The 27922-nt window shown below is 48.3% G+C and overlaps 1 protein-coding gene across 1 annotated transcript; it reads left to right on the top strand.

Moving 5' to 3' along the window:
* Positions 1-507: 507 nt before the first annotated feature.
* LOC113916364 (zinc finger protein 77) lies at positions 508-26328 on the top strand. The gene is made up of 4 exons (XM_035726537.1): positions 508-622; positions 20868-20994; positions 22032-22212; positions 22855-26328. Exons 1-4 carry the CDS (start codon positions 620-622, stop codon positions 24548-24550), a joined length of 2007 nt encoding a protein of 668 aa, XP_035582430.1. The 5' UTR covers positions 508-619; the 3' UTR covers positions 24551-26328.
* Positions 26329-27922: the final 1594 nt, after the last annotated feature.

The following is a 27922-nucleotide window of genomic DNA, read 5'->3' as shown; positions in this document are numbered from 1 at the left end:
GATCATTGTTCTTAAACAAAAGGTCCACCTAAGCCCTGACCTTGCCCCCAGGCCAACCCTTGACCCGAGGGTTCACCGGCTCCTTCCTCTGTCCCCTCCTGTCCAAGGTCCCAGCAAGGGGAGCTCCGCGGATAAACTGAGTCAAGACTTCACGGTCCAAGAGGAAGACGCAGGCGCCGGGAGGTCCGGGTGCTAGGAGAGGGTTCTGCTCCGAGCCCGGGCCAGTAGGCCACGTGTGTCCGAACGGCTTGTCACTCAGGACACAGGGGGCAGGGTCTGGGAGGATTGTCCAATCAGGGGCTACGGGGGCGGTGCCGAGGCGCGAAAGCCCAGTCCGTGGTTAACCGCAAGCTCCGGCTCCGGGGGCGGTGCCCAGGACCCTAGCCAATCAGGAGCAGGAGCCCGGAACGTTGTCCAATCAGGGCGGAGGGCCCGGGAGCCGTCCAATCAGGTCGGGGGAGGGCGCGCTCCAGTCGCGTGTGCATCGCTCCCCTGCTGCCCCGGCGCCGGTGCGCACCTGCCCCGCGCGGCAGCTGCTGTCCGGTCCTTCCCGGTCTCGGCGGCCCGGGTCGCACAGCCGCAGGCTGAACGCAGGGAGAGCCCCGAGCGGGGCCGCGAGATGGTGAGTGAGCGGGTTCGGGCGGAGCCGGAGGGGCCGCTTCGAACCGGCCGGAACCGGCTGGAGGTGGGGCGGCCCCGCCCCTGGGGGGGGGGTCCCGATCCAAGCGCGAGCCCTCGGCCGGGGGTGGAGCCGCAGCGTCCTGTCCCCTCTCCCCTCCCCGCTCCCGAGCCGTGTCCTCCCCTGGGTGGGGGCCCGAGGGAAGGTGGGAGGGCCCCAGCAAAGTCGGTCGAAGGCTGGGGTGCAGGAGGGGGGCGGCTGAGGTAGGGACCCCCCCCCACCTGACAGATAATATCAAATCCGTACGTGGTTACGGACACTTTGTTCCTGCTAAAAAAACAACATTCCCCTGAGTAATGGGCTTTATTCAGTGATTCACGAATCGGGCAGCGTGCCATCTCGCGGATAGAAAGGAGCTCGGAGGAGCTGCACAAAATGAAAGACTTTTACAGGCCCCAGGAGTGGGAGCAGGAAGTTATAATGGAGAAAAAGTGGATGATGGGTCGTGGCAGGTCACCTTCCTTTCCGGGCCGGCAGGGGGTCTGGCAGCCGGACGACCTCGCTACTGCTGACCAGCTCGTTCCTGATGGACGGGTTTAAGATTCCACTGCTGGGAGAGGCCGAAACTGCAGTGAAGTTAACTCTTGGTTTGGTGACAAGGAGCTGAGTATGAGGGACTCCATTTTGGGTCTTTTGTCTTGTTTTTAACATTCCAAAGACTGCTGCAGGAGAGACGAGTCTCAGAGACCCTCCAGCACCTCCAATCAAACAGAAACAGGGCTTTGCTTTAAGAGGAACAGTGGTGGAAAGGTGGTTTGAGAGGAATGGCCTCCGTGTGCTCAGAGCTTCCTTTGCCCAGGTGGGCGGTGGCTTGTTCTGCATCTCAGTACCTGTTGGGAGCAGGTGGGGATAGGGAGGCAAAGTCGGGGTAGAGTGTGGGCAGGAAAGGGACGGTGCTGCGCAGTTGGTCACACCAGTGTCCAATGAAACACGTGAATTTAGCAGGGAGGGGCTGGTGTTGAGAAGAATGAGGGCAAAGGCTGGGGGGCAGGGACTGTGGCGCTAGGGGCAGGGGGCTGTTGCATTAGGGGCAGGGCCTACATCCGTAGGGCCACCACTGTGGGCCTAAGACCTGCAAGTGTCTCAAGAGTTGTGTAAAAGGGGGTTTTTCTTTTCTAGAGAGGAATAAGGAAAAGCAGGCATGACCAGGTGTGATGATGACCCGGGGGTTCCCGGAGGCCAGCCTGTCCGCAGGAGGGGCTGTGTGCGGCTCAGGCTGAGGGCAGGTCCGCCACGTTCAGGGTCTGGAGGAAGGAGAGAAGCCAGACGAACGTTGAAGCAGCAAGCGTTTTGTGCCCGTGGGTCCGTGGGGACAAGCAGCTGAGCGAATCGTGGATGAGGCACAGAGTGTGGATTTGGGGGGTCGGTGCCCGGCCCTGCGGTGGATGAACAAGGGGGACTTCGCTGTGAGTCCTATCTTGGTGGCATGGGGAAGGGGCCCTTTTTGCAGCCTGCTGTTTTCCAGGCCCCAACAGGGTGGGGGAGGGAGTGCCTTTCACCTCCACGGATGCTTGCCCAGGAGCACAGGACTCAGGGAGAGCCTGCCTGTCACTGACCCTGGGGGCAGCATTGTCCCTGTCTAGCTCAGCACTGGCAGCTCTCTCTTAGGCCGCCTCAACGTTCAGCAGCTGGAAAACGACTGAATGCTTTCTGCTCCTTCCCTCCCCTTTAGCGTGGAGGGTGGTCAGTGGGTCACGTCTTCCTTTTCCTGCTGACTCGTGTTATTCTGGGGCTTATCCAGAGAATGTGCACTGGGGGGAAAGTGTCTCAGTACAGAAACAGTCCCTGTTCATTAGGATTGGGGGGAATATGCACGGAGTTAAACACCTTCATGCCGGGTGGGTGGAGGTACGGATTAAAGGATTCATCCAAATGCTAGTGAGTGTTCGATGCAGGGTCCAGAGTTGGGACACCATGTGATCCTGACCCACTTCTGGCTAATAACTAATGGTTAGAGATACATAGATATTTTGCAATCTGAGATGTGATCCATTCTGACATATGATTTGTTATCATGAGAGTAAAGTACCTGTTTGGTGAAAAGGATAAACAGTTTTCATATACTGAAAACCGTAAACGTGCCCAGGAACTTCCCTTCCGACTTGGTCCGTGAGCACAGGGTGGAAGGAGGGATTCTGCACGTTGTCCTTCACACTCTAGGTTGGGGTCTTTGTTCTATTTAAATGACCCAGGGTGCTGGAAGCAGGCGCCTCCCCTGGGCTGGGAACAAGCCGCACCTGAAGCTGGGCCTGGTGGGAGGTGAAGGAAGGGCCAGTGGGGTCTTGCTCCCCTGCAGGCGGCCTCCAGCCCCGAGGACTCCTGCAGAAGGTGCTGTTGCTGCCCAGAGAAGCCACAATGCATGCAGCAGGAGGGACACCTGCAGCTGTGGGGCGAGCTGGGGCCGCCCAGGGGCTGTGCCCCGATCACTGGTTTGGCATCAGCCATGGACTTGGTGGAGTTAAGTGGGATTTGTGGAAACTGAGGAAGTAAGTCTGTGAAGGTCAGACACAGGGAAGGGTCCTTGGGATCAAGTGCTGTTGGAAGGGTTGACGAATGCAGAGCTTCTTAGGGGTCAGAACCGAACTCGGAGGGTTTCCTCCCTGGTGAGAATCGGGGCCCTGGAGGAGTGGCTGTTCCCACACCGAGGCGGGAGGCAGGGTGTGTGGAGCCACAGGCTTCGTCCCCGGGAGCTCAGGGTCCCCTCCCTCCTTCCCTGGCACTGGCCGTCCTGGGCTGGTGTCAGCAGGGAGAGCTTGGCCCCCATCTCAGGACCCGGCCTGACCCTCTGCCGTGGGGTTTCTTGTGCTGTGTGGGTGCAGCCGGCTGCTGATCCGCTCTGGCTCACACTCACTGCTCCTCCCGCATGTGTCCGGAGAGGCCCTTGCGAGCGGGGAGAGTCCGTGTGGGCGACACGACTTTCGTCTCTGGGCCATATTTGCGGGGCAGGTTCCTTATATTCTTGACTGTTAGCATCCGCCACTGTGCTGCCCCCAGGGTGACCAGTGCCCTGCCCCTTGCTGATGGCAGCTTGATGGTGCTCGTCACCACCATCAGTGTGTCCTGTGACTTTCCCTGTGGCAGGTGCGGTTGGAGAATGTCAGCGGTGCCCCCATTCAAGTCACGGCCGCCGTGTGGTTGCTCAGCCCTCGTGTCTCACTTGGGCAGGTGCCTGTGGCTCGGGTCACCCGGTGAACTCTCCATTCTGGGCCTTGTGGGGCGCGGGGTCCCCACGTTCAGCCTTTGCTGTTGTCGGCACTGCTGCTAAAGTCAGTCTTGACTAAGTGTAAATCCATAGTAAATATGTGCACGCTGGGGGAGTTGCGTATCGTAGATGCGAGGAAGTGAAAACTGACCAGCAACTGCGCGTGCAGCGTGTGCGTCCCCCGTCAGGACTGATGCCTGCCAGTCTGGCACCGGGAGCTATCTGGCTTCACTTTGTCTGCTCAGGTGCAGGACACGGGATCTGCGTGGGGTCACACATCGGTTTCTCCGCTGCCCACGGGGTGGAGCATTGGCATCTGTGGGGTTCCGCCTTCTATGGAAGCGTTTCCAGCCTGTTCTCACCTGTAACCCGCCTGTCTGCTTCCTGATTTTTTCTGTTTTCTGCATGCACTGTGGACGTCTTGCTGCTTCATTTCTATGTATTGATAGGGTTTGTCCAGGTCAGGGGTATTCATTCCTCTCCGTTGTCCGCGTGGATGGACTCTTCACATTTTCAGTGCACTTGCACTTGCCCGCCCTGCCTGTGTAGATCGCCCTTCCTTTGTTCCGTGAGAAACCTCTTCCATTGCTCAGGCATACACACGCCTGCTGGATCTTCCTCCTTGTGTGTTCTCCTTGTTTCCATGACAGTGAAATCCACAGGGCTCGGTTCTGGTCCATGAACTTGACAAGGGAAATGATTCCTTATTCCCCTGTAGATAAGCGGTCTTCCCTGGCCCTGCGTCCATCGCTGCCCCTGCCCCACGGCACCTGCTTCCCTTCCCGAAATCAGGGGGCCTGTGCCTGCATTCCACTGTTTTCTGACAGGGTATTTGTCCATCCCTCTGTTAATACCTACTGTTCTGATTACGAGTAAGTTTAAAATTAGAATGGTCAGTTATTTTGCCACAAAACTGAGTTTATTCTGCAATAGCAGAGAATTGCAATTCCGGACGTGTAAGGTCACAAAACCACAGGCAATTTGGAGAACAGAGGGGAGGAAGGCGCTCTTACAGAGGAGAGCAGGGGCTGAGGTGGCTATGGAAACACAAAGGTCTTGGCGGAAATTGGGAGTTGGAAGCCCAGGGGCTCCTCTCTGGCTGGGCGGTGATGGGAGGGGGAGGCTGGCTTCCTCCTGCCGGGGCGGTGAAATCCCAGGGAAAGTAGTGTAGATTTGCAGGGTGCCGGGCTTCCTGCTGGGCCCCCCAGTAAGGACCCGAGGGCACCCCTGCTGGCCCCCCACTCCATCCCAAGTGAGCTTTCCTTGGGTGCATTTCTACATTTCCTCCATTTGACCCAAATCTTTCCTTGGAAGCATCTCTGAGTAAGCGGCGGGTTTGCCATACTTAGTGGGTTTGTCCCTCAGCACCAAGAAGGACGTCTTCTGGTTGTCTGTCTTGTGTGGGAGGGAACGTGCATAGCAGTGGAAACCAGTGAAGGCCACACCTGAGAAGCAAGGAAGGACGGGAGGGAGAAACTCTCAGGCGCTTGCCATCTAGCTTGCCATTCATCAGGAGTGTGAGATTGCAGAGCATGTACTTATTATGTGCATCATTTTCACAAATCCATAGGCAATAAATTACAAAACTTTAATATACAATCAGAAGTAACAAGACAATTCCAAATGACAAAATGGATAGAATCCAGGATGCTAGGTGTGCAGGCAGCCAACTGAAATGTTTACTGGCCCCTGTTCCAACCTGGGGGGAACGTTCTCGCCGTGGAGGCAAACCTGCAGTCGTGTGTGCCTCCTGGAGGTCCCTGCTGCAGGCGAGCGTGAGAGCAGCATCGTGGATCCTGCGGGAGCTCCTGGAGAGAATGAGGCTGGGGCATTTGGGAAGAGACAGTGCGGGTCAGAACACGGGCTTAGCGGGTGAAGTTTTTGCAGAAATAGTAGAACTTCAAAGATGTTTTGAAAGGTGTTGTTTTCAACAGAACTATTGGAACCAAATGTTATCCAGTAAGACAGCCTGTAAGGTTATGTATTGAGAGACAGTGAATTTGGGTAATAAGGAAACATCCGTTAATAGTTCAGGTGAGGGAAAGACTTGTGATTTCAGAGCCTCTAACACTTGAGAAAAGGCAAGAGAACGATGAATTTGTCGCAGGATCCTCATGGGCCTGTTCCTGAAAGGCCAGAACCCCAAGAAGAGGTCCCCCTCCCGCGAGGGTGTTGTGCATGCACACAAGGGCCCTGTGTCTCCGTGAAGGAGAGGAGACGCGACCGTGAGGAACGGGAAGCCTGGGGCGCAGGTGTCGTCGGCTGCCGTTCCGGGGAATCTTTACTGTCCCGTCCGCAGGCGGTGTGCAGGGCCGGGCGGGGTGTGCTGTGAGTGTAGATGTGTCCCCTGCAGCCAGGAGCCCCTTTCCTGGAGTGTGGCCACACAAGGGTCGGGGCCAGATCCTGACAGGGGCCTTCCAGCGAGATTGGAGAGAACCTGGAGGTGACTTTTTGGGGACGACCTCTCCAGGTGGCTGGGGTCCTGCTGACGTCTTCCTCCCCTGGGCGGGCACCGTGCACATTGCTGTCCCAGAGCATGGTGGTTTTGAATAGAAGCCATCAGTCTTTCTCAGTATTGAAGTCCATCTCGTTTTGTCAGCCGAAGGTCAAAGGCGGCCAGGGCCAGTGCCTGGGACGTCCTGGGAGAGCTCCGTGGTGGGAGTGTAGGAGCTCCGGGGGGAGGCCATGAGGTTTAGGAGGACCGACCGCAGGGCTTTCAGACGCGGTGTTTGGGAGGGATCTCTCCACAGTCTGTCAGTATCAGTAGTGACACGAGTGCGTGCCACGAAGCCCGCGGACTGCGCATGGTGCACACGGTGAACGCGTAAACCCGACCAAACACAACGGAGCTGGTGAAGCCCCTGGCTGGTAACATGGGCGCCCTGACCCCTCTGACGTGTGAGAGCTGTTCCCCGGGTGGAGACAGTGTTTCCTCGGAGAACTGCAGCCACAGGACAAGCACCTGCCTGTCTACAGGGAAGGCTCCGGTGCCGCTGATCTGGGAACGGCTTGGGCTTCCTCAAAAAGTGAAAAGTAGAACTGCCCTGTGACCCAGCAGTTGTACTACTAGGTATTTACCTAAAGGGTACCAGACTACAGATTGAAGGGGTACATGGTCCCCTGTGCTTAGAGCAGCATCATTAACAACAGCCACAGTACGGGGACAGCTCTAGTGTCTGTTAACTGATGAGCGGCTGAACAAGTGGTGCGTCCACACACAATGGAATGTTACTCAGCCATCAGAAAGAATGAAATCGTGTCATTTGCAGTGACATCGAAGGTGCTGGGATGTATTATGCTAATTGAGTTAAGTCAGAGCATGACAAATCCCATATGATCTCTCTCGTGGAATTTAAGAAAGAAAACGGAGGAACATATGGGAAGGGGGGGAAGGGCAGAGGGTAACAAGCTGTAAGTGACTCAACAATAGAGAACGAACTGAGGATTGATGGAGGGGGGTGGGGGGCGGGGCTGGATGGGGGATGGGGATTAAGGACGGCACTTGCAGTGATGAGCACGTTGTGTTGTATGTAAGCGGTGAATCCTGAGTTCTACTCCAGAAACCAATATCGCACTGTACGTCAACTAACAAAATTGAAATAAAGAAAGAAAAAAGAAGGTGAGCTGTCAGCGTTCAGCAGTCATGGGGGGCTTCATGGGGGTCCAAATGTAGTGACTGTTGCCGGATCAGATGCCCTACATGGCGATCCTGATGGCCTTTGAGGGCAAAAAGCTGTAACAGGTGAAGAGGTCTGAGAAGGGGGCAGAGAATGAAATCACCCGTGTATCTTAACAAAGTAGAGCCTGCAAACAGCTTTCCATCACCCAGTTCGGCTTCTGAGATTCAAGAGAAGCCAGAACGACTGTGCAGCCCAGGGCCTGAGTGCCCAGGTGTGTTTCTGTTCCTTCCATACTGGCCGTCCTTATCAACTGGAATATGAGAAATGCACTGTGTAGTTTCATTACACTGAAAGTTTGCTTTCAGTGCGAATGGATGTCAGTAGCGTGTGGGAGCTGGGAACAGCAGGGTGCCAAGGGATAAATACACCATGTTGAAGGGGCATTTTCTTCCCGATTAGGTATTTTGAGTCCCTTCATCCAATTCTAGAATTACTTTCCCTTTTTGGGAGAAGGAAGTCCTGCATGATCCCTTCTGAGGAATGAGAGCAGTGTGTGAGCAGAGGTACAGGGGCTCACGTGAAAATGTGTCTGTGTCCCAGGGTCTAGACCCAGGGGAACGGGGTCAGAGGCGGGGACCTGTGGAGGTTCATGAGAGACCCCCCCCCCATGGGAGCGATGTGAGCTCCCTGAGGCGGGGGCTGCTTGACACCAAGAGTGTAGCTCCAGGGTCCACAAGGCCAGAGAGAGACCTTCCCTGTGTGGAGAGAGGTTTCTCCGAGCCCATCGAGAGGGAATTCGGGGAAGGGCCGCTGTGGTCCGTGGAGCCCAGCCGCTGGGAAGGAGGAGGGAGTGGGAATGGCCGGGAGGAGGGCTGCAGGTAATAGTCTTGGCTCAACTGTTGTGGCTCTTTGCAGAAATAGTGCAAACCAGAGGCATTTGGTTTGTAGGGGCCTTCAGTTGCCAGAGGTGAAAATTAAGAATTTCAGCTGTCTTTCTTTCTTGTGGGGTGTGAGTGAGCTCGTTTCCCAGAATAACTGCATGCGCGGTGGACGTGGTTTCCCGTTCCATCCTGGTGCTTTTAAGCAAAAAGAACCATCCCGGCTCAGCCCATCACCTGCTGCCTGGGTAGACTCCGCATGTGAAGAAAGACCCCGAGTAGCATCGGAGACAAGCTGGAGTCCCTTGTAATCGCCACGCGCAGGTTCACCAGGCTTCCGTGTGGAGGACTGGATGTTAATCCGCAGTGTTAGGAAAAGCTTCTGTAATTGCTCTGTGGGGATTTCCAGCGAGTGTTGGAGTGTCTTTTCAGAAGTGAGGCGTCTGTTCCTCTCTCCTGGGTCCGTGTCACCCCACGTGTGGCCTGGCCCTCAGCAACACGCCTGTGGAATAATTTGTATAAATCTGGGAAACCAGGTTGGTAGGTTGAAACGCTGTGTTACGTTCTTCAGCAAGATTGTGGGGGTTCCCATTCGCTCAGGACACTTCTGCCTCAGTCCAGGGAACAGGAGACATTTGGGCGTTTAGATCTTGAGAAGCCTTATCTTTAAGGAGGCTGGGTTTTAATAGGCTGAGGTAAGGAGGGAGCAAGGGCAGGGTCAGAAGAAAAGGGAAGGTCAGCAGAGAGTGTGGAGGGAGGTGGTTGGAGGCAGGGCCCCATGCAGGGCGGCTCCCGCGTGTCTGCGGACCTGACCGTCAAGCTGGGCAGGAGAAAAAGATGCTTCAGAAGCCGTTTGTGTTCTTTCAGTTGTTTGCCTCAGTTAATTTCAAATAGTCTTTTGTAAGGAGGCACACTTAGCTTCCTGAAAATATTTGCAAGTCTTGGGCTACCGATTAAAATATGTATCATATTCAATGTTTCGGAGTCATGACTTCCTAATTCAGTTATCAATAAAACAAGTTTGTGGAGATCGAGATCGGAAGTTCCCCATAAAGGCCATCGTAGTTTTAAATTACATTTAGTTAATTTGGTTAAATTATTAGCAGTGCATTTTAGGAGAGACCATGTTCTTTGTTTTTCTGTTTTTTGTTTTTAAGAGAAAGCTTGCTAGCAGGCCATGGTGGGGGAGGGGAGGGGCAGAGGGAGAGGAAGAGTCTTAGGCAGAGTCCATGCCCGGCGTGGAGCCTTACCTGGGGTTTGATTTCATGACCTGAGCCAAAATCAAGATTTGGCTGCTTAAACTGAGCCACCCAGGTGCACCACGACCATGGTTTTGAAACCTAAAACTGGCCAGGGTCCCCGTTGGGTGCCCCTCACGGCGCTTTGATGACTGGAATCCATTCTTGGTGGTTTTTTCTAAACCAAAGTAAAAATTTCTTTTTTTTTTTTTTTTTTTTTTAAAGATTTTATTTGTTTATTTGAGAGAGAGAGAATGAGAGAGAGAGAGCACAAGAGGGAAGAGGGTCAGAGGGAGAAGCAGGCTCCCTGCTGAGCAGGGAGCCCGATGCGGGACTCGATCCCGGGACTCCAGGATCATGACCTGAGCCGAAGGCAGTCGCTTAACCAACTGAGCCACCCAGGCGCCCCCAAAGTAAAAATTTCTAATCACTGGTCCTTACAGAAGAAATCAGACCAAAGGCCAGCGCATTTCCAGATCTGAGAGGAACAGTCCAGTTCTGAAAAGGAGGGGAACAAAAGCCAAATGAGTAGTGTCAGGAGAAGCCCCTAACCCAGGTCCGCATAGACCCTGCAGAGCGCAGACAGGGAGCGGGGCTCTGATCCCAGGACAAAACTTACCCTCCAGCTCAGGGTCGGGGAGAAAGCAGTGAGCGCAGTGGGCTCTGCGGGACCCGCACCTGTTTGCCTAGCAGCTTGGAGAGGTGGGGTCTTCTCTGGGTCCATGCATGATCACCAAGGAATGTTGACCTTAAAAATAAAACCGTCAGTTATTTTTCCAGGAAAAATGGGTTCATCTGGGAATAGCAAGCATTGTAATATGGGACAGGTAAGCCACAACCAAACCACAGGCAAGTCTGGGGAAGGAAACTCTTTTATAGAGGAGAGGAGGGTTGGGGAGGGGCTGTTCCAAAGAAAATGTCCATTGGAGCAAACTGGGGGTTCAGTGTGTCTTGCTTTCTTACTGGCTGGGCTGTGACCATGTCATTGGCTGAGCTGTGACCATGTCATTGGCTGAGCTGTGACCATGTCATTGGTCAGGCTGTTGCCAGGTCAGGAAGAAACCTTCTTCCATCCTCCTCCTGGGGCAGTAACGTACCTAATGTGTAGACTTGCAAGGTGCTGCTCTTGAACTTCAGGGATTGAGCGCTTCCTTTGCCTGCTTCTCTACTCAATTTTAAATGAGGTTTTCTTGTATTTCATATTGATATACTTTAAAAAGCTTTGATTTCTGTTAGGTGAAATCGCACCAGTTTGTTCTGTAACACATCTCCACTATTCTTAGAAACGTTGCTTACATTTCAGTGCAGGAAGTAGTGCTTGGCTGGCTCAGTTGGTAGGGCATGTGACTCTTGGTCTTGGGGTTGTAAGTTGGAGCTGCGTTGGGTACAGAGATTACTTAAAATAAAATCTTTAAGAAAAATGAAAAAAAGGAGGGGCACTGGGTGGCTGAGTTGGTTGAGTATCTGACTTCAGCACAGGTCATGATCTCAGGGTCCTGGGATCAAGTCCTGCATCAGGCTCTGTGTTCAGCAGGGAGTCTGCTTGTCCCTCTCCCTCTATGCCTTCCCAACCTGGGTCATGTTCTCGTGCTTAAATAAATAAGTAAAACCTTTAATAAAAATAAAAATAAATAAATACAAAAAAAGTAGTATCTCTTAAGTTCAAATGGAACAGGATGAACAAAAATCCCAGACAAACCTGGTTATAGATTTAATGAAATTTTCTTAAAACTCTTGACCTTTTGGGAGAATTGGCCTTATGGGCTCATTTTGGAAGAATGTGGCATCTCTCCATTTATTTCCTTATGCTATGTGTCATTGAATAATGTTCTGTAGGTTTTCCATTAAATCAGCTTATATCCTCCATTAGACATATTTTTGGACATAAGGACAGTTAGTTTAATAGCAGTTATAAAGGTTAATGTTAAAAAGTCTCTTTTTAGGGGCGCCTGGGCAGCTCAGTCAGTTAAGCGTCTGCCTTCCGCTCAGGGTCCCTGCTCAGTGGGGAATCTGCTTTTACTGCTTCCTCTGCCCCTCCCACCCACTCATGCTCTTCTCTCTCTTAAATGAAATCTTTTTTTTAAAAGTCTCTTTAATATTTAATTTCCAACTCTTATTTCTAGTGATTAAGTGTACCCTGAGATTTAGGAGTTTGCATTCTGGAAACTTACTAAAAATCTGAGTCTATGATTATCTTTCTATTCTTTTTGGGTGCGATCTACATAATCATTTGACTTATAAGTAAAGGAAAAATGTTTTTCAGTTAGAATATTGCATGTACTACATTTCAGCAGTAGAGAGATGTCTGTGTCTATCATTATCAGTTAGTTGCTCAGGGTGAGAAGTACATTTGGATGCTTGAAAAGACCCTGAAAAGAAATAAGACTTGAAATCTGGTTTCATGTTAATCCATTTAGAAAAAGCTAACTTAAAAAAAAAAAAAGAAAAAAAGAAAAAGCTAACTTATCTAACAACTAAAAACAGAGGAGAAGATAAAGAGGGAGTTATTAAACTCATTGTCTCTAACAATGCAAAGTGATGTATGAAGGTGTCTTTTGCTCCCATCCTGCTATGTGCAGCGGGGACATGTGTTAAACAGGAACCAGCATTCTCAAATGTGTTCGGCGGGCTGGTTGCTGTATTCTCCTGTACCACATACTGTGAAAGCTCTCGTGAGCATGTGCATCTTGACCCAAATACGAGGCAAGTATAGACCGGTGTCTGTTTACTGCAGAGAAGCAATCCACAGTTGAAGACTAAAAAGGAGCTACAAGGAGGATTATATACAAAGCTCCAACTGCTGGTTCACCTTCTCTGAAACAATTTGTGCTTCAGGGATCAAGAGGAAGACAAGATGAAGGCTTTATGTAACACGAGAACTCCATTAATTGGAAACTTGGAAAACGTAGTAGAATGATTGTTCACTTAGTATTTTGCTCCATTGAGACGAGTGATTGAAACGGACTTGATCTATCTTTGAAAACTTATCGCATCCACTAAAATGAGATCTTGTAAGTTAACACTGGTTATGTATTATTCCCCATATTTGTCCATTTTCAGAACTCAACAGGCTTCGCAAAAAATGCAGTAGAGTGATATGTTCACCTTTTATTAAGGCAGGTTTGTGAAAATAATCTAATACAATCACATCTCTTCATGAACCATGAGCTCTCAATGTTTCCTGCCTGAGAAATGACCTACACTGTGTGTGACAGGAAGCGCCCTCCAGACCAGGGAAGGATCCCGAGAGATGTTGAGCCTGGTTTACTCATGGTCTCACTTTCCTCATCTCCAGGTCTGATGATATTCCTTGCCTTTAGCGCCAGTGGTGTATACGGGCTGGTGAGACGAGAAGTACATACCAGTCTCTGCCCCCGGTTCCTGATACAGGGCTCCTGAAGCCCTTGTCACTTGCTGGGGGATAGGAGCATCTTTTGTTGCATCAGGTGACTCTGGGTGGGCTCCTGGATGGCTCCTGGTAGGGGCCGGTAACTGGAAAGACCTGCGGTGATTAGAAGCTGGAACTTCTGTCCTGCCCCCATTCTCTTAAGAAGGGGAAGGGCTGAAAGTGGAGTTAATGGTCCATCATGCCAGTGGGGTGAAGCCTCCATAAAAATCCTAGTAGAAGGGGGTTTATGAACACGGTGGGGGGTGCGGGGAGGGTGGGGCACCCAGAGAAAGTATGGACATTCCACGCCCCTGCCCTATACCTCCCCCTGTGCCTCTCTTCCGTCTGGCTGCTCATCTGTATCCTTTATCCATCCTTTCCTACACTGGAAAATGTAAGTGTTTCCCTGAGTTCTGTGAGCCCTTCCAGCAAGTCACTGGAACCCCAAGAAAAAGCGTGGGAACCCGGTCTCCTGCTGGTCGGTCAGAAGCGCAGGTGACAGCAGGGCCTCTTTCTGGCGTCTGAAGTGTGTGTGGGGGGGGGGGGCAGTCTCATGGGGCTGAGCGCTTACCTGTGGGATCCGACCCTCCCTCTGGGTCGGTAGCCTCAGGGTGAGTTTCCATTTACCACCTTCAGCTGGTGTCGCACGGAACTCTGGGTCTGGTGACAGAAGGAAAGCGTTCTCTGGGGAGGTGGAGGAGGCACACACAGAGGGAGGAAATATAGCGGGAGGAACAGGTGTTCGCAGCACAGAAGAAGGAAAAGTGTAAGTGTTGCTTTACAAGGCTGCACCCCATCAGCACGGCCCGTTCTCAGGACGCTCTCTCTGCTGATCCCTGTTATCTGCTGGCGTATGATTCTGCAGTTTTGAAAGTTGTTCTCATCTTGTTTCTGATCTGATGGGCTCTGACGATCCTGCTTTGGAATGTCGCAGGATCCATGGGACGGTGCTTCTCCAGGAACTGTCCCTGCCAGATGCAAACAACACTTAGGTTGTGGCTAGGGTCACCTATACATTTTTATAATTTTGTTTTAGGATTCTGGGATTTCTAGACACTTAAATCTGATCACCCGCTGATAATGAAGTTTACCTTTCCCTTTATAAATCTTTTACCAATTCCTTGTTTTCCGTTGCCACACTGGCCAGGCCTTCACAGAATTGTATATATGCCTCCTTAGCTTCTTGTTCCTGATCTCCGAGGGAACCGGTCACATGGGGAGTTGGCTCTTGGTTTCGTTTAGACACATTTTTTTCCTGATGGTGAATGTTTCCATCTGGTCTCTTAAGTCAGTTGTCATTAATGTGCTGTGACATGAGACAGGCAGGTCCTCAGCATGAATGGATTCGAAGCCTGTGGTTCATTTGTCTTGTTTCCATTAGTGGGGCAAATTATACTCATTGAAGAGTCAATATCCAATCCATTTCTAGAATAAAACAGACTTGGTTTTGTCTTCTAATGTTACCTAGACGTGTATGTATAAGATTTCCTTCTAAACAGACTTTTGCCTTTGTATTTATGAATATTGCCTTTTAATACTGTTTGAATTGTCCTTTCCCATCTTGCTAATACTCTGTGATCCCTTTCTACAATTGGGAACCATTGATGTTTAAGTGCTTGGTACCTGGCCTACGCACCATTTGAGATGCCTTTAGAATGTGGGGATATGTGAATCTACTGATTTCCTTTCCTTAATGACAAGGATGTCCTTAGGTGTTCTGTTACCTTGCATCATCTCAGGTATGTTACCAATTTGTATACATTTATTCCTTTCCCTCTATTCTAAAACATCTTTTCCGGTGGGGCACCTGGGTGGCTCATTCGGTTAAGTATGTTTTAGATCTCAGCTCATGTCTTGCTCTCAGGGTCGTGAGTTCCAGCCCTATGTCGGTCTCCATGCTGGGCATGGTGCCTACTTAAAAAAAAAAAAAAAAAATCAGGGCGCCTGGGTGGCTCAGTCGGTTGAGTGTATGACTCTTGGTTTAGTTCAGGTTGTGATCTCATGGTTGTGGGATTGGGCTCTGCGCTCAGCGTGGAGTCTGCTTCTCCCTCTCCCTCTGCTCCTCCCCCACTCATACTCATTCTCTCTCAAATAAATAAAAAAAAAAAAATCTTTTCCCACAGCTAGTTTATAATATCTCTCAATCTGCTTAATCTCTGAAATTGTAATTTTGTTTCTTTTTCATATTGTTTATTTTTCATACTTTTTATTTGCCTAAAATCTATTGTTTTTGAGTAAAATTGCCAAAAGATTAAGGAGGATACATTTTTAGCTTAAATGACTTTTTTTTAAGAGAGAGAGCATATGTGAGTAGGGGGAGGGGAAGCAGGAGAGGGCAGAATCTTAAGAAGACTCTGTGCTGATCACGAAGTCCGATGTGGGGCTTGATCTCATGGCCCTGAGATCAAGAGTGAGCCAAAATCAAGAGTTCGACACTTTACCGACAGAGCCACCTAGGCGCTCCTCTGTAACTATTTTTTTAAAATAGCTCTAACTGAGGTACGGATCACATACCATGAATTTTACCTGTTTAAAATATAAAGTTTGATGGCATTTATTGTATTTACAGAATTATTCAACCATCTTCACATTCTCATTTTAAAGTATTTTAATAATTCCATAAAGAAAATTTGTATCCTACTGGTAGTCACTCCACATTCTAGTACATCCCAGCCCTGGCTTCTAGACAATTTATTAATCTTTCTCTCTCTTGATTTGCTTATTCTGTACATTCTGTATAAATGATATCGTACCACGTGTGGTCTTTGTGAAGCCTGTGAATGTTCTCAGGTTCATTGATCTTGTGTCCTGGATCAGTACTTCATTCTGCTCATTGCTGAATAATATTCCATTTTATGAATATACTCCATCTTGCTTATTGAAATGAGTTAAAGTAAAACTGTCATTAATTTTGCCAGCAAAAATGGGCTCACTCTGAAATAGGTGAGAATTACAACTCCGAAAAGCAGCTACAGTGAGACCGCAGGCAACGTGGAGAACAGAGGAGAGGAGGCTCTTTCACAGAGGAAGCTGGGAATTGAAGAGGGGCTGTTAGAAACCAAAAGTCCATTGGAGTAAACTGGGCTTGGAAGTATCATTGCTTCCCATTGGCTGAGTTGTGACTGTCTCTCATTGGCTGGGCTGTTGCCATGTGGGGAAATAATCTTCCTCCTGTTGTCATAGTAAAGTGGTATCCACTTGCAACTGCAAGGTCCTTCTCTTGCTGTTGCTTCTGCAGTTGACGATGAGTGGAAGCTCCAACTGCTGATCTTCTGACTCCATCATTCTTCTTCTGCTGCTGCTTCTTTTAAAGATTTATTTATTTTAGGGAGGGAGAGCACGGACAGGGGAAGGGGCACAGGGAGAGGGTGAGAGAATTCTCAGGCAGACTCCCTGCTGAGTGTGGAGCCTGACTCAGGACTTGATCTTAACAACCCTGAGATCATGGCCTGACTTGAAATCAAGAGTCGGAGGCTTAACTGAATGAGCCACCCAGCCGCCCCTCCTGACTCCATTCTTAGCAAGGTTTCCCTATATTAATTTTTACATTTCCCACTTTTGATGGAGATCTTAGATGCACCATTGATTATGAGTCAGTTTTCCATATTTAGTGGTTTTGTTTCTTGGTGCCAGGAAAGACCTTTCCTGGTAGTGATGTCACACATCCTAGGGAAAGTGCATAGCAGTTGGAAATCAGTTAAGGCCATATTTGAGTAACAAGAAATATTAGAAGAAAGGAGTCTCAGGCACTTCTCATCTCCAGTCCCTATTTATCAAGATGGTAAGCACTGGAGATTATCTCCTTGCTGGATACATCACTTTTATAACGTTTTGACAGATAATAACTATGAAAGCAAAAGTAACATGAAAATCCAAATTGTATGACGGTTCTAAATCAGGACCCTAGGTCTGAAAATTGCCAATATTTTTCTGTTGGTAAAAACCTGGAGTCATGTATTCCTCCTGGAATTTGCATACAGTAGGAATTGAATCAGTAGCATATGGGAGTTAGGAAGAACAAAGGGTCCCAAGGGTTAACAATGGTATATATTGCTGAGAGGTTCTAGACAAACCTCCATCTTCAGCCATTCAGTTTTCTCCAAGGTAAAAACAGGGACTAGTGTATGGAATGATGGGCCTCTGAGGCTTGTAATTTTCTATTATGGGCTTGATGCCTTAAAGGGCTTCTTTATTTATAGCGTATTGATTAATTTTTGGGAGATGCTTTGAGAGATCTATTTTAACCTTGATGGGAGGCACACTGTGGACTCTGCCAATATCAGTTGAGGTTTTTGCCCAGGAAGAGGATGGTAGGTGATCCAATCAAGACAAATGATCAGTGTCCCCAGACTCCACTATAGTGTGTCAGAGATGGAAGAGATGAAAGATATGGAAGGGTCATTTATTTTCTTTGATTGGCTGTGTTGATTACTGTTATCAAATTCTAGAATTATTTCCCCTTTTTAGGACAAAGACACTTGTTTAAAAAATATCCGCCCAATTAAATGAATAGGAACTAAGTAGAAAATGGTGTATATCTCAAAGGCCCTAGACAAAAGGCAGTGGATTCAGATACAGGAACCTATTGAGGTTCGTTGGGGAACCTACTGTTTATATTGTAGTCCTCCTAGGTGGGGGCTGCTGTACAGCAAGCGGTTGGACACGTGTCAGCAAGGACAGAGATTCATTCCCAGTGTGGAGAGTGGTTTCTTCGAGCTGATTACAAGGGAAGCCTGGGAAGGGCCTCTGTGGTTCCCCGGAGCTCGATCACTGGGAATGAGGAGGAATTTGGAAAGTCTGGCTGCAGGGATAGAGATGTGGGAGTGCTTAAGTTGGTAGCGATCTTTTTTCCAGTGTCCTGGTCCTCTGCAAGCAGAGGAGAAACGAGTCAGGTTTGAGTTTTGTTTAGGAACCTCCATTTGCCGGGCGCCTGGGTGGCTCAGTTGGTTAAGCGACTGCCTTCGGCTCAGGTCATGATCCTGGAGTCCTGGGATCGAGTCCCGCATCGGGCTCCCTGCTCAGCGGGGAGTCTTCTTCTCCCTCTGACCCTACCCTCTCTCATGCTCTCTTTCTCTTTCTCATTCTCTCTCTCAAATAAATAATAAATAAAATCTTTAAAAAAAAAAAAAGGAGCCTCCATTTGCCAGAATTGAGAATTAGGAATTTTAGTGGTTTTGAGGCGCCTGATTGGCTCAGTTAGTAGAGCGTGCAGTTCTCGATCTCAGGGTCGTGAGTTCAAGCCCCACCTTGGGCATAGAGCCTACTTTAAAAAAAAAAAAGTGGGTAAATAAAAAAAAAGAATTTTAGTGGTTTTTCTTTTAGGTGACTCATCTAGGATGTGTGTGGATGGTTTGCCAAATTATATCTGCAGTGGACATATTTTCACATTCTATCCTGGTCCTTTAACTAAAGGAAAAAGACACTAGTTCTGCTCTTTAATAAACATAGACTTAAATGCTACCTGGGTGGATTCCACATCTACAGGAAGACCAGAATTTTCTTTAAAAACAATTTGGAGTTGATTTGTGATAGTCATGGAAAGGCCGATGATCATGTAATGTTAACTTTAAAAGTAAACCTGCCAGGGATGCCTGGGTGGCTCAGTGGGTTAAGTGTAAACCTGTCAGTTATTTTACTAGCAAAAATGGGTTTATTTGGTAATAGCAGAGATTTGCAATTCTTTTTTTTTTTTTTAGATTTTATTTATTCGTCAGAGAGAGAGAGAGAGAGTCAGAGGGAGAGACAGGCTCCCTGCTGAGCAAGGAGCCCAATTCGGGACTCAGTCCCAGGACCCTGGGATCATGACCTGAACCAAAGGCAGATGCTCAATGGACTGAGCCACCCAGGTGCCCCGAGATTTGCAGTTCTGTTATGTAAAACCACAGGCAGGTCTGGAGAACAAAGGGAGGACCTCTCTTTTATAGAGGAGAGGGGATGTTGGGAGGGGCTGTTCCAGACGACATCCAGTGGAGCAAACTTGGTGTTCCACCCCTAGTGTCCTCTCATAGGGTGGGCTGTGACTGTCTCTTATTGGCTGGGCTGTTGCAGGGGAGGAGGAAACTTTCCTTCCTTTCTCCTGCTGGGGCAGTAATGTGTCCAAGGTTGTCTCTTGCTGTTGAGTGCAGTGGAGAATGAGTGGTACTGTGGGAACTCCCCGTGGCCTTCTAATTTCATTTGAGTCATGTCTCCTTTATTCATTTTCAAAGAGTTGGTGGGCCTTTGGGTGGTTTTCACTTGCTGGCTATTATGAATCAAGCTGCTGAGAGAGTATATGGAAATTAGTGTTGGTGTTGGTGCTCATCTTCACTTGTCTTGGGTAGATCAATACTAGGAGTGGAATTGCTGTATTGCACGGTAACTAGACGTTCATCATTTTGAGGATGCACCAGACACCTCCAAATGGCTGCACCACTTTCCATCCCCAGCAGCAGAAATGCATGAGAGTTTCCCCTTCCTTACGTCCTCACCAGCACTTACTTGTTTCTTTATAGCCATTCTAGTGGGTCTGAAGGGGTATCTGCTTATAGTTTGACGTCCATTTCCCTGATAACTAACATCTAGCATCTTTTCCTGAACCTATTGGCCGCTTGCATATCTTCTGTAGAAAAGTATCTGCTCATATTCTTTCCCCATGATCAGATCATATTATTTTTCTTTATATTGTTGTCTTTTATTTTTCATGGTTGTCATATGGATTTTTAAAACATATTTAAGATACAGGACTTACCAGGTGTGTGATAAGCAGACCCCAGTTATAACCACAGTTGAAGTAGAATTTACCTTCCTGTTAAGTGATATGGTTGGCATATGGGTTTTTTTTTTCATTAAGTTTTTTTTTTAAGATTTTATTTATTTATCAGAGAGAGAGAGAGAGACAGAGGCAGGCAGAGGGAGAAGCAGGCTCCTTGCTCAGCAAGGAGCCCGATGTGGGACTCGATCCCAGGATCCTGGGATCATGACCTGACCCAAAGGCAGACGCTTAACTGACTGAGCCACCCAGGCGTCCCTTTTTCATTAAATTTTGAGATAATAGTTTTTGTTTAGAAAATCTGATTTTTTGAGAAAAGTAATTTTTTGAACTCTCTATTTCATGAGTGTGGTGTCATCCCTTGTTGCTCTAAAGATATGGATTAGCCTTGTTTTCTTTCTCTGTTAAAGTCACCAGTGGCTGTTTGTTACCATCAGTCCCTCAGGGGCTCTTCTTCCTGGTGCCCTTCTCCTTGAATTCCGGGCACTGGGGTATGTATTTGAGGCCCTGATGACTTCCATGATTCTTCCAGAACTGGAACTCCTCTTACACACCAGCTGTGTCAAGCCCCTGGGCCCTGTGTCCATGCTCACAGTCCACCTAATCCAGGGAAGGGGTCGTGTCTGCCTCTGCCGGGATGGAGGGGACTGCATCAGGCTCCTTGACCTTGTTGCCTTCCAGGGAGAGATCTGCTCAAGTCAAGTGTCCACAACATCCTGACATTCTGCTTCCAGTTCTTAGAGCTGACAAGGCTGTAATCATCTTTGAGCAAGTCAAAGATGTGTTGTCCGATTTTTGTGTTGTCTGAAAAAGTATTTCATTTTCATTTTTACCGTGCTAGAGTGCTCGGATCTGCTCTGAGTCAGCAAAAATAGCCTATATTTGGGTGTATGTAAGTCTGTATCAGCTGATGTCATCACCCTCTGCTTCGGGTTCCCGGCCCTTCCCATCACTGAGTGCGCGGCAGCGGATGTGCTTGCATGTTGTCACTTCCCACACGGGTGTGACTCAGGTCCCAGGAATGGAGTGTAGTTCCCTGCCTATCACCCCCGTCCTCCCACACACATGGGTGAGGAGGGAGCCTTGCTGCAATAGAATATGTGGGATGTTTCAGGACGCGGTGGTCTTTGCGGATGTGGCTGTGTACTTCACCCCAGAAGAGTGGGCTTTGCTGGATCGTGGTCAGAGGAGGCTCTACAGAGATGTGATGCTGGAGACCTGCAGGAACCTGGCCTCACTGGGTAAGCATGGCCCCACCCCTTCACTAGAGTTTTAGGGAACGTTTCTTACAAGAGTTTGATCTTACTGGGGCGGAGGAATGGGAATGTGTTCAAGAAGAGACAGCCATGGTCCAAGCCTTCATGGAAACTACCTAGGGTCACATACCTTTTCTGTGAAAACAAAGTTTCATGTAATAAATTGACTATTGCTCTGGATCAAAGTCTGAGACTGTCTAATTTTATCAGTGTGAGGATGGTCTCTGGTGTTCCTCTGGGGCAGTGAGTGCTGCTTTGTGGTTTTCATTTCTGTGGAAGATGCACTGTGGTTAATACACATTTCTCACGGTAACCATGCTGCAATTAAACTCACACTTCGTCATCTTCAGTGACCTTGAAGACCAAATTAACAGCCCATTTTCCAGATTGCTTGTTGCCCTTCAAATCCTCCTTCCTGCTGAGCTGTTTAGCCACACATATACCATCTGACCCCCCAGTGGCAGCTGGGGCAATGCAGGCAGGCTTAACCGAGGGCCTCGGTGCCTTCAGGACAGTCCAGCTACCCTCAGTTGGACCAGGGTCTGGAGAAGGGAATGGCATTTGCACATGTCCATTAGGAACATGACTCAGTCCTTGTTTGAGAGGAGTGATGTTTGTCATTTACCTGGCCTCCCTTTCGGACTTTTCATCCATCCACACTCACGTGGCAAGCTTTTCTGTATTCCTTTATAGAGGTAGTGTGTGGATGTTTGTATCTTGTCCATTTCCTTCCTATTTTGCTTTTCTGATAATACTATCTCCACATTAGTCTCCATCGATTTTGAGGTATTTCTAAGTAAACGGGCTGCTTTTTCATACACTTTCCTTATTGCCTAAGTCCTAAATCACTAGGGTCCTTAGAATTTTTCTGTGGTCAGATGTTCATTCTTCCTGATGAACTTAATATACATTTGGGGTCAGTATATGAGTAGAAATCCACATATGGTCTATTTCCTTAATTTTCTTACCTTTAAACATCAGATCATTCCCAAGAAATTAAATTATGCTCCCAATTCTTGCAGATTGTTGCATTCAAGTTAAGCCTTGTGGATCAGGGACTCAGCTGAATATTTTGGAGAATGAACTATCCAGTGAAGACAAAATTGTAAGATTTACAAGAAACGATTCCTGGGCTCTTTTTGGAGAAAACTGGGTGTTTCATCCCATTGGAGATCAGTCCCAATCCCAGGAGAGGTGTTTGAGGTGAGTGCCTCTCTTTCCCATAGGAGAAATGGGGATCTTGGCAAATTGTTAGAATAACTTGAAATTGAAGAAGGTATAAAGGTATAAACCTAGCTGAACAATTGTGTAGTTGGGGGGCGCCTGGGTGGCTCAGTCGTTAAGCGTCTGCCTTCGGCTCAGGTCATGGTCCCAGGGTCCTGGGATCGAGCCCCGTATCGGGCTCCCTGCTGAGCAAGAAGCCTGCTTCTCCCTCTCCACTCCCCCTGCCTGTGTTCCCTCTCTCGCTGTCTCTCTCTCTGTCAAATAAATAAATAAAAATCTTTAAAAAAACAAAAACAAAAAACAGTTGTGTGATTGGAATTACACAACACAATATCTTCATAAATGTAGTACTGATCATCAGAAATATAATTCAGTTCGAAACATTTATCAGGAAAACCCACGTGTAAGAAACGCTGACAGTTATGGCTATTACTGGGCCCTTATTTTGAGCATTTAGCTTCTTTTACATTATAGCAGTGTAAACGGTGCCCCAAACATGCCCATTCCCTGGAAATGGTCATTTTGTGGTCAAATAATCATTACTAAGCATCAGTAGATCACTGATAAATAGTTTGGTTATGATCGTTATTCCCTAACAGTGTGCCTTCCTATTTTGAACAGAAATCGTTTGGTGGAGCGTGTCTGTGAAAGCAATGAAGGTAATCAATGTGGAGAAACCGTAAGGCAGATTACAGGTCTTAGTGTGCATGAGGATTGTCCTCCTGGAGACAAATCCTGTGAATGTGCTAAGTGTGGAGAAGCCTTCACAGATGGTTCTTTCCCCGAGAATCCACAAAGATCTCAGCCTGGACACACACCTAGTCCCTGTGAGGAATGTGGGCCAGCCTGCAGCTGTGTCTCGAGGCTCAGCACTCACGTGGACACGGACCTTGTAGAGAAACCTTATGAACATCAGGACACTGGGAGAGCATCAAAGAGAGACTTGAAGAGTCTCGGTAGTAAAAAATCTTTAGAGTGCAAGAAGTGTGGAAAAGCTTTCACTTGCACCTCATCCTTTCAGGGTCATGTAAAGGGTCACTGTGGACAGAGAGTCCATGCGTGTGATGTGTGTGGGAAAGCTTTTATGTATCAGTCCTACCTTAGACGTCACGTGAGAACTCACACTGGGGAGAGACCCTATGAATGTGTGGAGTGTGGGAAAGCCTATAGCTGCCTCTCGTATTTTCGAGAACACGTGAAAACACACAGTGGCGATAAACCCTATGAATGTAAGCAGTGTGGGAAGACATTCAAGTATCCCGCGTCCCTGCAAGGACACATGATGACACACACTGGAGAGAGACCGTACCTGTGTCAGCAATGTGGGAAAGCCTTCAGTTGTCCCAAATACTTTAGAAGACACGTGAGAACGCACAGTGGACTGAAACCCTATGAATGTACATTATGTGGGAAAGCCTATAGTTGTTCCTTATCTCTTCAAGAACATGTCAGAACACACAGCGAAGAGAGACCCTATGAATGTCAGCAGTGTGGGAAGGCTTTCAGACATCCTCGATATTTCCAGAGACATGTGAGGATGCACAGTGGAGTGAAGCCCTACGAGTGTAAGGAGTGCGGGAAAGCATACAGCAGCTCGACATCACTGCAGGAACACGTGAGGACGCACACTGGGGAGAGGCCCTTCGAGTGTCAGCAGTGTGGGAAAGCCTTCACTCGTCACTCCTCCCTTCAAGGGCACGTGAGGGCGCACAGTTTGGAGAAACGTTATGAGTGTGCACAATGCGGGAAAGCCTTCCGGTGGTCCTCGTCCTTACAAAAACACGTGCGAACGCACAGTGAAGAGAAACCCTATGAATGTCAGCAGTGTGGCAAAGCCTTCTGGTACCCGGCCAACCTGCGAGCACACATGAAGACACACACTGAGGAGAGACCCTATGAATGTCCGCACTGTGGGAAAGCCTTCAGCTGTCACTCCTCCCTTCAAGTACATGTGAGAAAGCACAGCGGGGTGAAACCCTACGAATGCAAGGAGTGTGGGAAAGCCTTCTGGTATCCAGTAAACCTGCGGGCACACGTGAGGACGCACACTGGGGAGAGACCCTATGAATGTCAGCAGTGTGGGAAAGCCTACAGGTGTCCTGCAAACCTGCGGGTCCACGTGAGGACGCACACCGGGGAGAGACCGTATGAATGTCAGCAGTGTGGGAAAGCCTTCAGGTATCCCGCAAACCTGCGAGCCCACGTGAGGACTCACACCGGGGAGAGACCCTATGAATGTCAGCAGTGTGGGAAGGCCTTCAGGTACCCCACAAACCTGCGAGCCCACGTGAGGACTCACACTGGGGAGAAACTCTGAATACAAGGACTGTGGGAAAGCCTTCATTTGTCCTTAAAATCTTGTAAAGCCAATCAGACACACTGGCAGGAAACCTTATGAATGTAAAGAATTTTGGAAAACCTTCAGGTATAGCACCTCATATATTTTGTACATAAAAACTCAGGGCTGGACAGCACTCTTTGTTATAAACATAGTTGTGCCTCATAAGTGCCTCGTCCATAACAGGGATCTCTATTATATTTATTTCCACTGCATGTTGCTGAGAGGAACACCTAAGATAAAATATCCCTCTATGTGCCCTTTGTATGAAATATATTTTGTTATCTCACACAGGAAAAGATTGTATAGTTATATAAAACTTATCTCATTTCCATTACAATGTCTTTGGGCCTCAGGGGTGATAAGTGATTTGTAAATATATCTTGTCCTCCGTTGTGGATACTGGAAATTCCAACTCGGTATCTACTCTTCCTTTCAGTCTTTGTGATTGAATGATGTGTCTTCACATTTGCTTGTCAATGCTGTGTACCACACCTGTGCTCCACACAGAAATTAGTAAATGTGCCGGGATGTTGAAAGAGGACAATCTCCTCCGATTGTGTTCATATTTTGAACCCTGCTGATCGTCCTTCATCTTGATTGTTCGTCAGTCATGACGTGTTAGGAGAAACCTTGTGGTGTGAAGATGAAAGCTAGCATCTGGCTGGTTCTACTGGATTTCGTTGTGAGCGTGGTGAGGCAGGAGACCATATGTCTCAGAGTCCTTCTCTGTGCGGTTCTGAAATGAAGGCCCTGAAGAAAGAAACTGCGTGAAGAAGCCATGAGTTTCCAGCAGGAGACAGATGCCAGGGGACCCATGTGGGCCTGGGTCACAGCACATTTTCCTGACTTCTGATCTGTCGTCTGGAATGGCCCCCCAACCTAGCACAAGTTTAACGTTAGTTTTTGTTAAGTAGCATACTCCAGAGACTTTTCCACAAGCTCTCCTGTGATGGATGGTCTTGGTTTTCAGGTCCATACGGTTCCTTGCTTTGCCCTGTGGCTCTTTGTGTCCATGAGGCCACCTCTTCAGGTTATCATGTTTAGGGATCTCCCATGCTTTTCCTAATACATGATTTCTGTGCTGAGCATCTTGTCCTTCTCAGGATAGATCTGACAGATTTAATGCTACAGCCTCAGATGCAGGAAAACATCTTCCCTGGTTGCACTGTAGAGAGGCTGCACTGATCCTGTATTTCTTCCTTCTGGTTGTTTCCATAATTGGAATAAGCACTTGTGAGTGTATGGCGGTTTGTGGGAATTTTACCCTATAGCTGACTAGCTGACTGCTATCTAAGAGAGAAATCCAGTATGCTTAATTACTTTCTGTTGTTAAATGTAATTCCTTTCTTTTGTTAAATGTGATTTCCCAGTGGTTTTTTATTTTTAATACATGATTCAAAACAATGGTTTTGTTTGTCTGTTTTGTCAAACGTGGTTCTCTACATTGCTTCATGGAAACCACGTTACTGAGGTTTTCAAATCTGTTGCATACTTGCAAATGATATTATGTTTTATGTTTCACAACTTAGAAGTTCTTTTATTTTTTTTAAAAAGATTTTGAGTGAGAAAGAGAGTGAGCATGAGCAGGATGACTGGAAGGGGGAGAAGCGGACTCCCCACTAAGCAGGGAGCCTGATGCAGGGCTCAATTCCAGGACCCTGAGATCATGACTTGAGCTGAAGGCAGATGCTTAACTGACTCAGCCGCCCAGTTGCCCCTCACAACTGAATTCTTTTAAAATATCCCATTCTAGGGGCGCCTGGGTGGCTCAGTTAGTTAAGCGACTGCCTTCGGCTCAGGTCATGCTCTAAGGGTCCTGGGATCTAGTCCCTCATTGGGCTCCCTGCTCGGCAGGAAGCCCGCTTCTCCCTCTGACCCTCCCCCTGCTTGTGTTCCCTCTCTCACTGTCTCTCTCTGTCAATTAAATAAATAAACAAAATCTTAAAAAAATATATCCCATTCTAGAGGATTAAGTTTTTCTTCTAATTGTGTCAGTTTTTTGGAAATATTATTCTGGGTTAATAGGACTAAGTACGTAAACATTTGACATTTTCCTTCTGATCTGTATTTCTTCAATACCCCTGCAGCTGCTACCACTGTCTCATTAAAATGACTTACTCCTGGGGCAACTGGGTGGTGCAGTCAGTTCAGTTCCAATTCTTGGTTTCAGCTGGGGTTGAGATCTCAAGGTCGTAGGATCAAGCCCTGAGTTGGGCTCCATGCTAAGCATGGAGTCTGCTAAAATTTCTTCCTCTTCCTCTGCTCTTCCCCACCTCATGCTCTCTTTCTCTCTCTCTCTCAAGGCTTTTTAAAAAAATTACTCCCAGTGGTGAAACCCTTAATGTCGCCTATGTAATGGTCTCTGACAAAGAACACCAGGAGTCGTGGTCTTGCAGCTCAAGAGTGTGGGAGAGGGAGCCAGACACATGCATCTTCCCTATTTGTCAACAACGAAACAAACCACATTTGTGGTGAGGCGAGTCTTAGTTGTGGGAATGACTTACAACTCGGTGCTCCAGGCATAACTGCCTTGAGGAAATTCCTAATTTCTGGGAATGCTGCTTCTCAATGTTTGTTGTCCAAATACCTCTGAGACGTTTACATGAAAGTCCGTACCAGAATGGAAACATGTCCCTCCTCATTCCTTCTTGCTGGGGATTGTGCTGAATTGTGCTGAACAGGACGTTTCTTGCAATGATGGATGGGTAAGGGGTTGGTCATGCTTCACCCAGTGGTGTCTCCTTGTATTAATTCCAGTGGAGGAAGGATGGGCCGTGCCTTTCTCTTTCCTCCCGACCACTCACGCTTCTGTTGATCTGCCCCCAGTTGACACAGGTCAGTTTCTATCTCCATCAGATGGCCCCCAGGGATGCTCCTCTGGCCCTGGGCCTGGTGCGAGTGTGGTTGTATTTTGGGTGGAGCTGGTTGGGCTTCATGTCTGAGAGGGTTTGTAAGGTGAGCAGGCCCAGTGGGACTTGGGGAAGGAATGTGGTGGTGTGAATGCACAATAAAGATACCTGTACAGTCTCTGCAGAGAGGAATGCTTCCGTCTAATTGTTCCAACCACTGTCGGAATGGGATTTGCTCTCTACTGTCCTCAGTTCACCAGCATGACCAGTGACCGTGTGGATCCCACACACTAATGGGGTGAATGTAGGTGCACTGAACTGAAACAGCATGGAAGGTGTGTCACCACCACATTTCGATGTCACCACCAGTGGGAAACAGTCCATATGTGACATTTTCCATGGAACTCTCTTTTTCATAGCAGAACCATGAAATCCAATTTCAATTTTTTTACAGATTGTTAACCCTTCCATGTACCCAGAGATCGTTTTCCCTGTGATT

Source organism: Zalophus californianus, chromosome 1 (genome assembly GCF_009762305.2).
Source record: "Zalophus californianus isolate mZalCal1 chromosome 1, mZalCal1.pri.v2, whole genome shotgun sequence".
Lineage (NCBI taxonomy): Eukaryota > Metazoa > Chordata > Mammalia > Carnivora > Otariidae > Zalophus > Zalophus californianus.
Note: the sequence above shows the minus strand (reverse complement) of the source record. Positions and strands in the feature narration are given on the sequence as shown.

Coding starts and splice junctions, on each gene's coding strand:
- LOC113916364 (XM_035726537.1), top strand. Junction 20,995..22,031: donor CAGGAACCTGGCCTCACTGG/GTAAGCATGGCC, acceptor CAATTCTTGCAG/ATTGTTGCATTCAAGTTAAG. Junction 22,213..22,854: donor TCCCAGGAGAGGTGTTTGAG/GTGAGTGCCTCT, acceptor TATTTTGAACAG/AAATCGTTTGGTGGAGCGTG.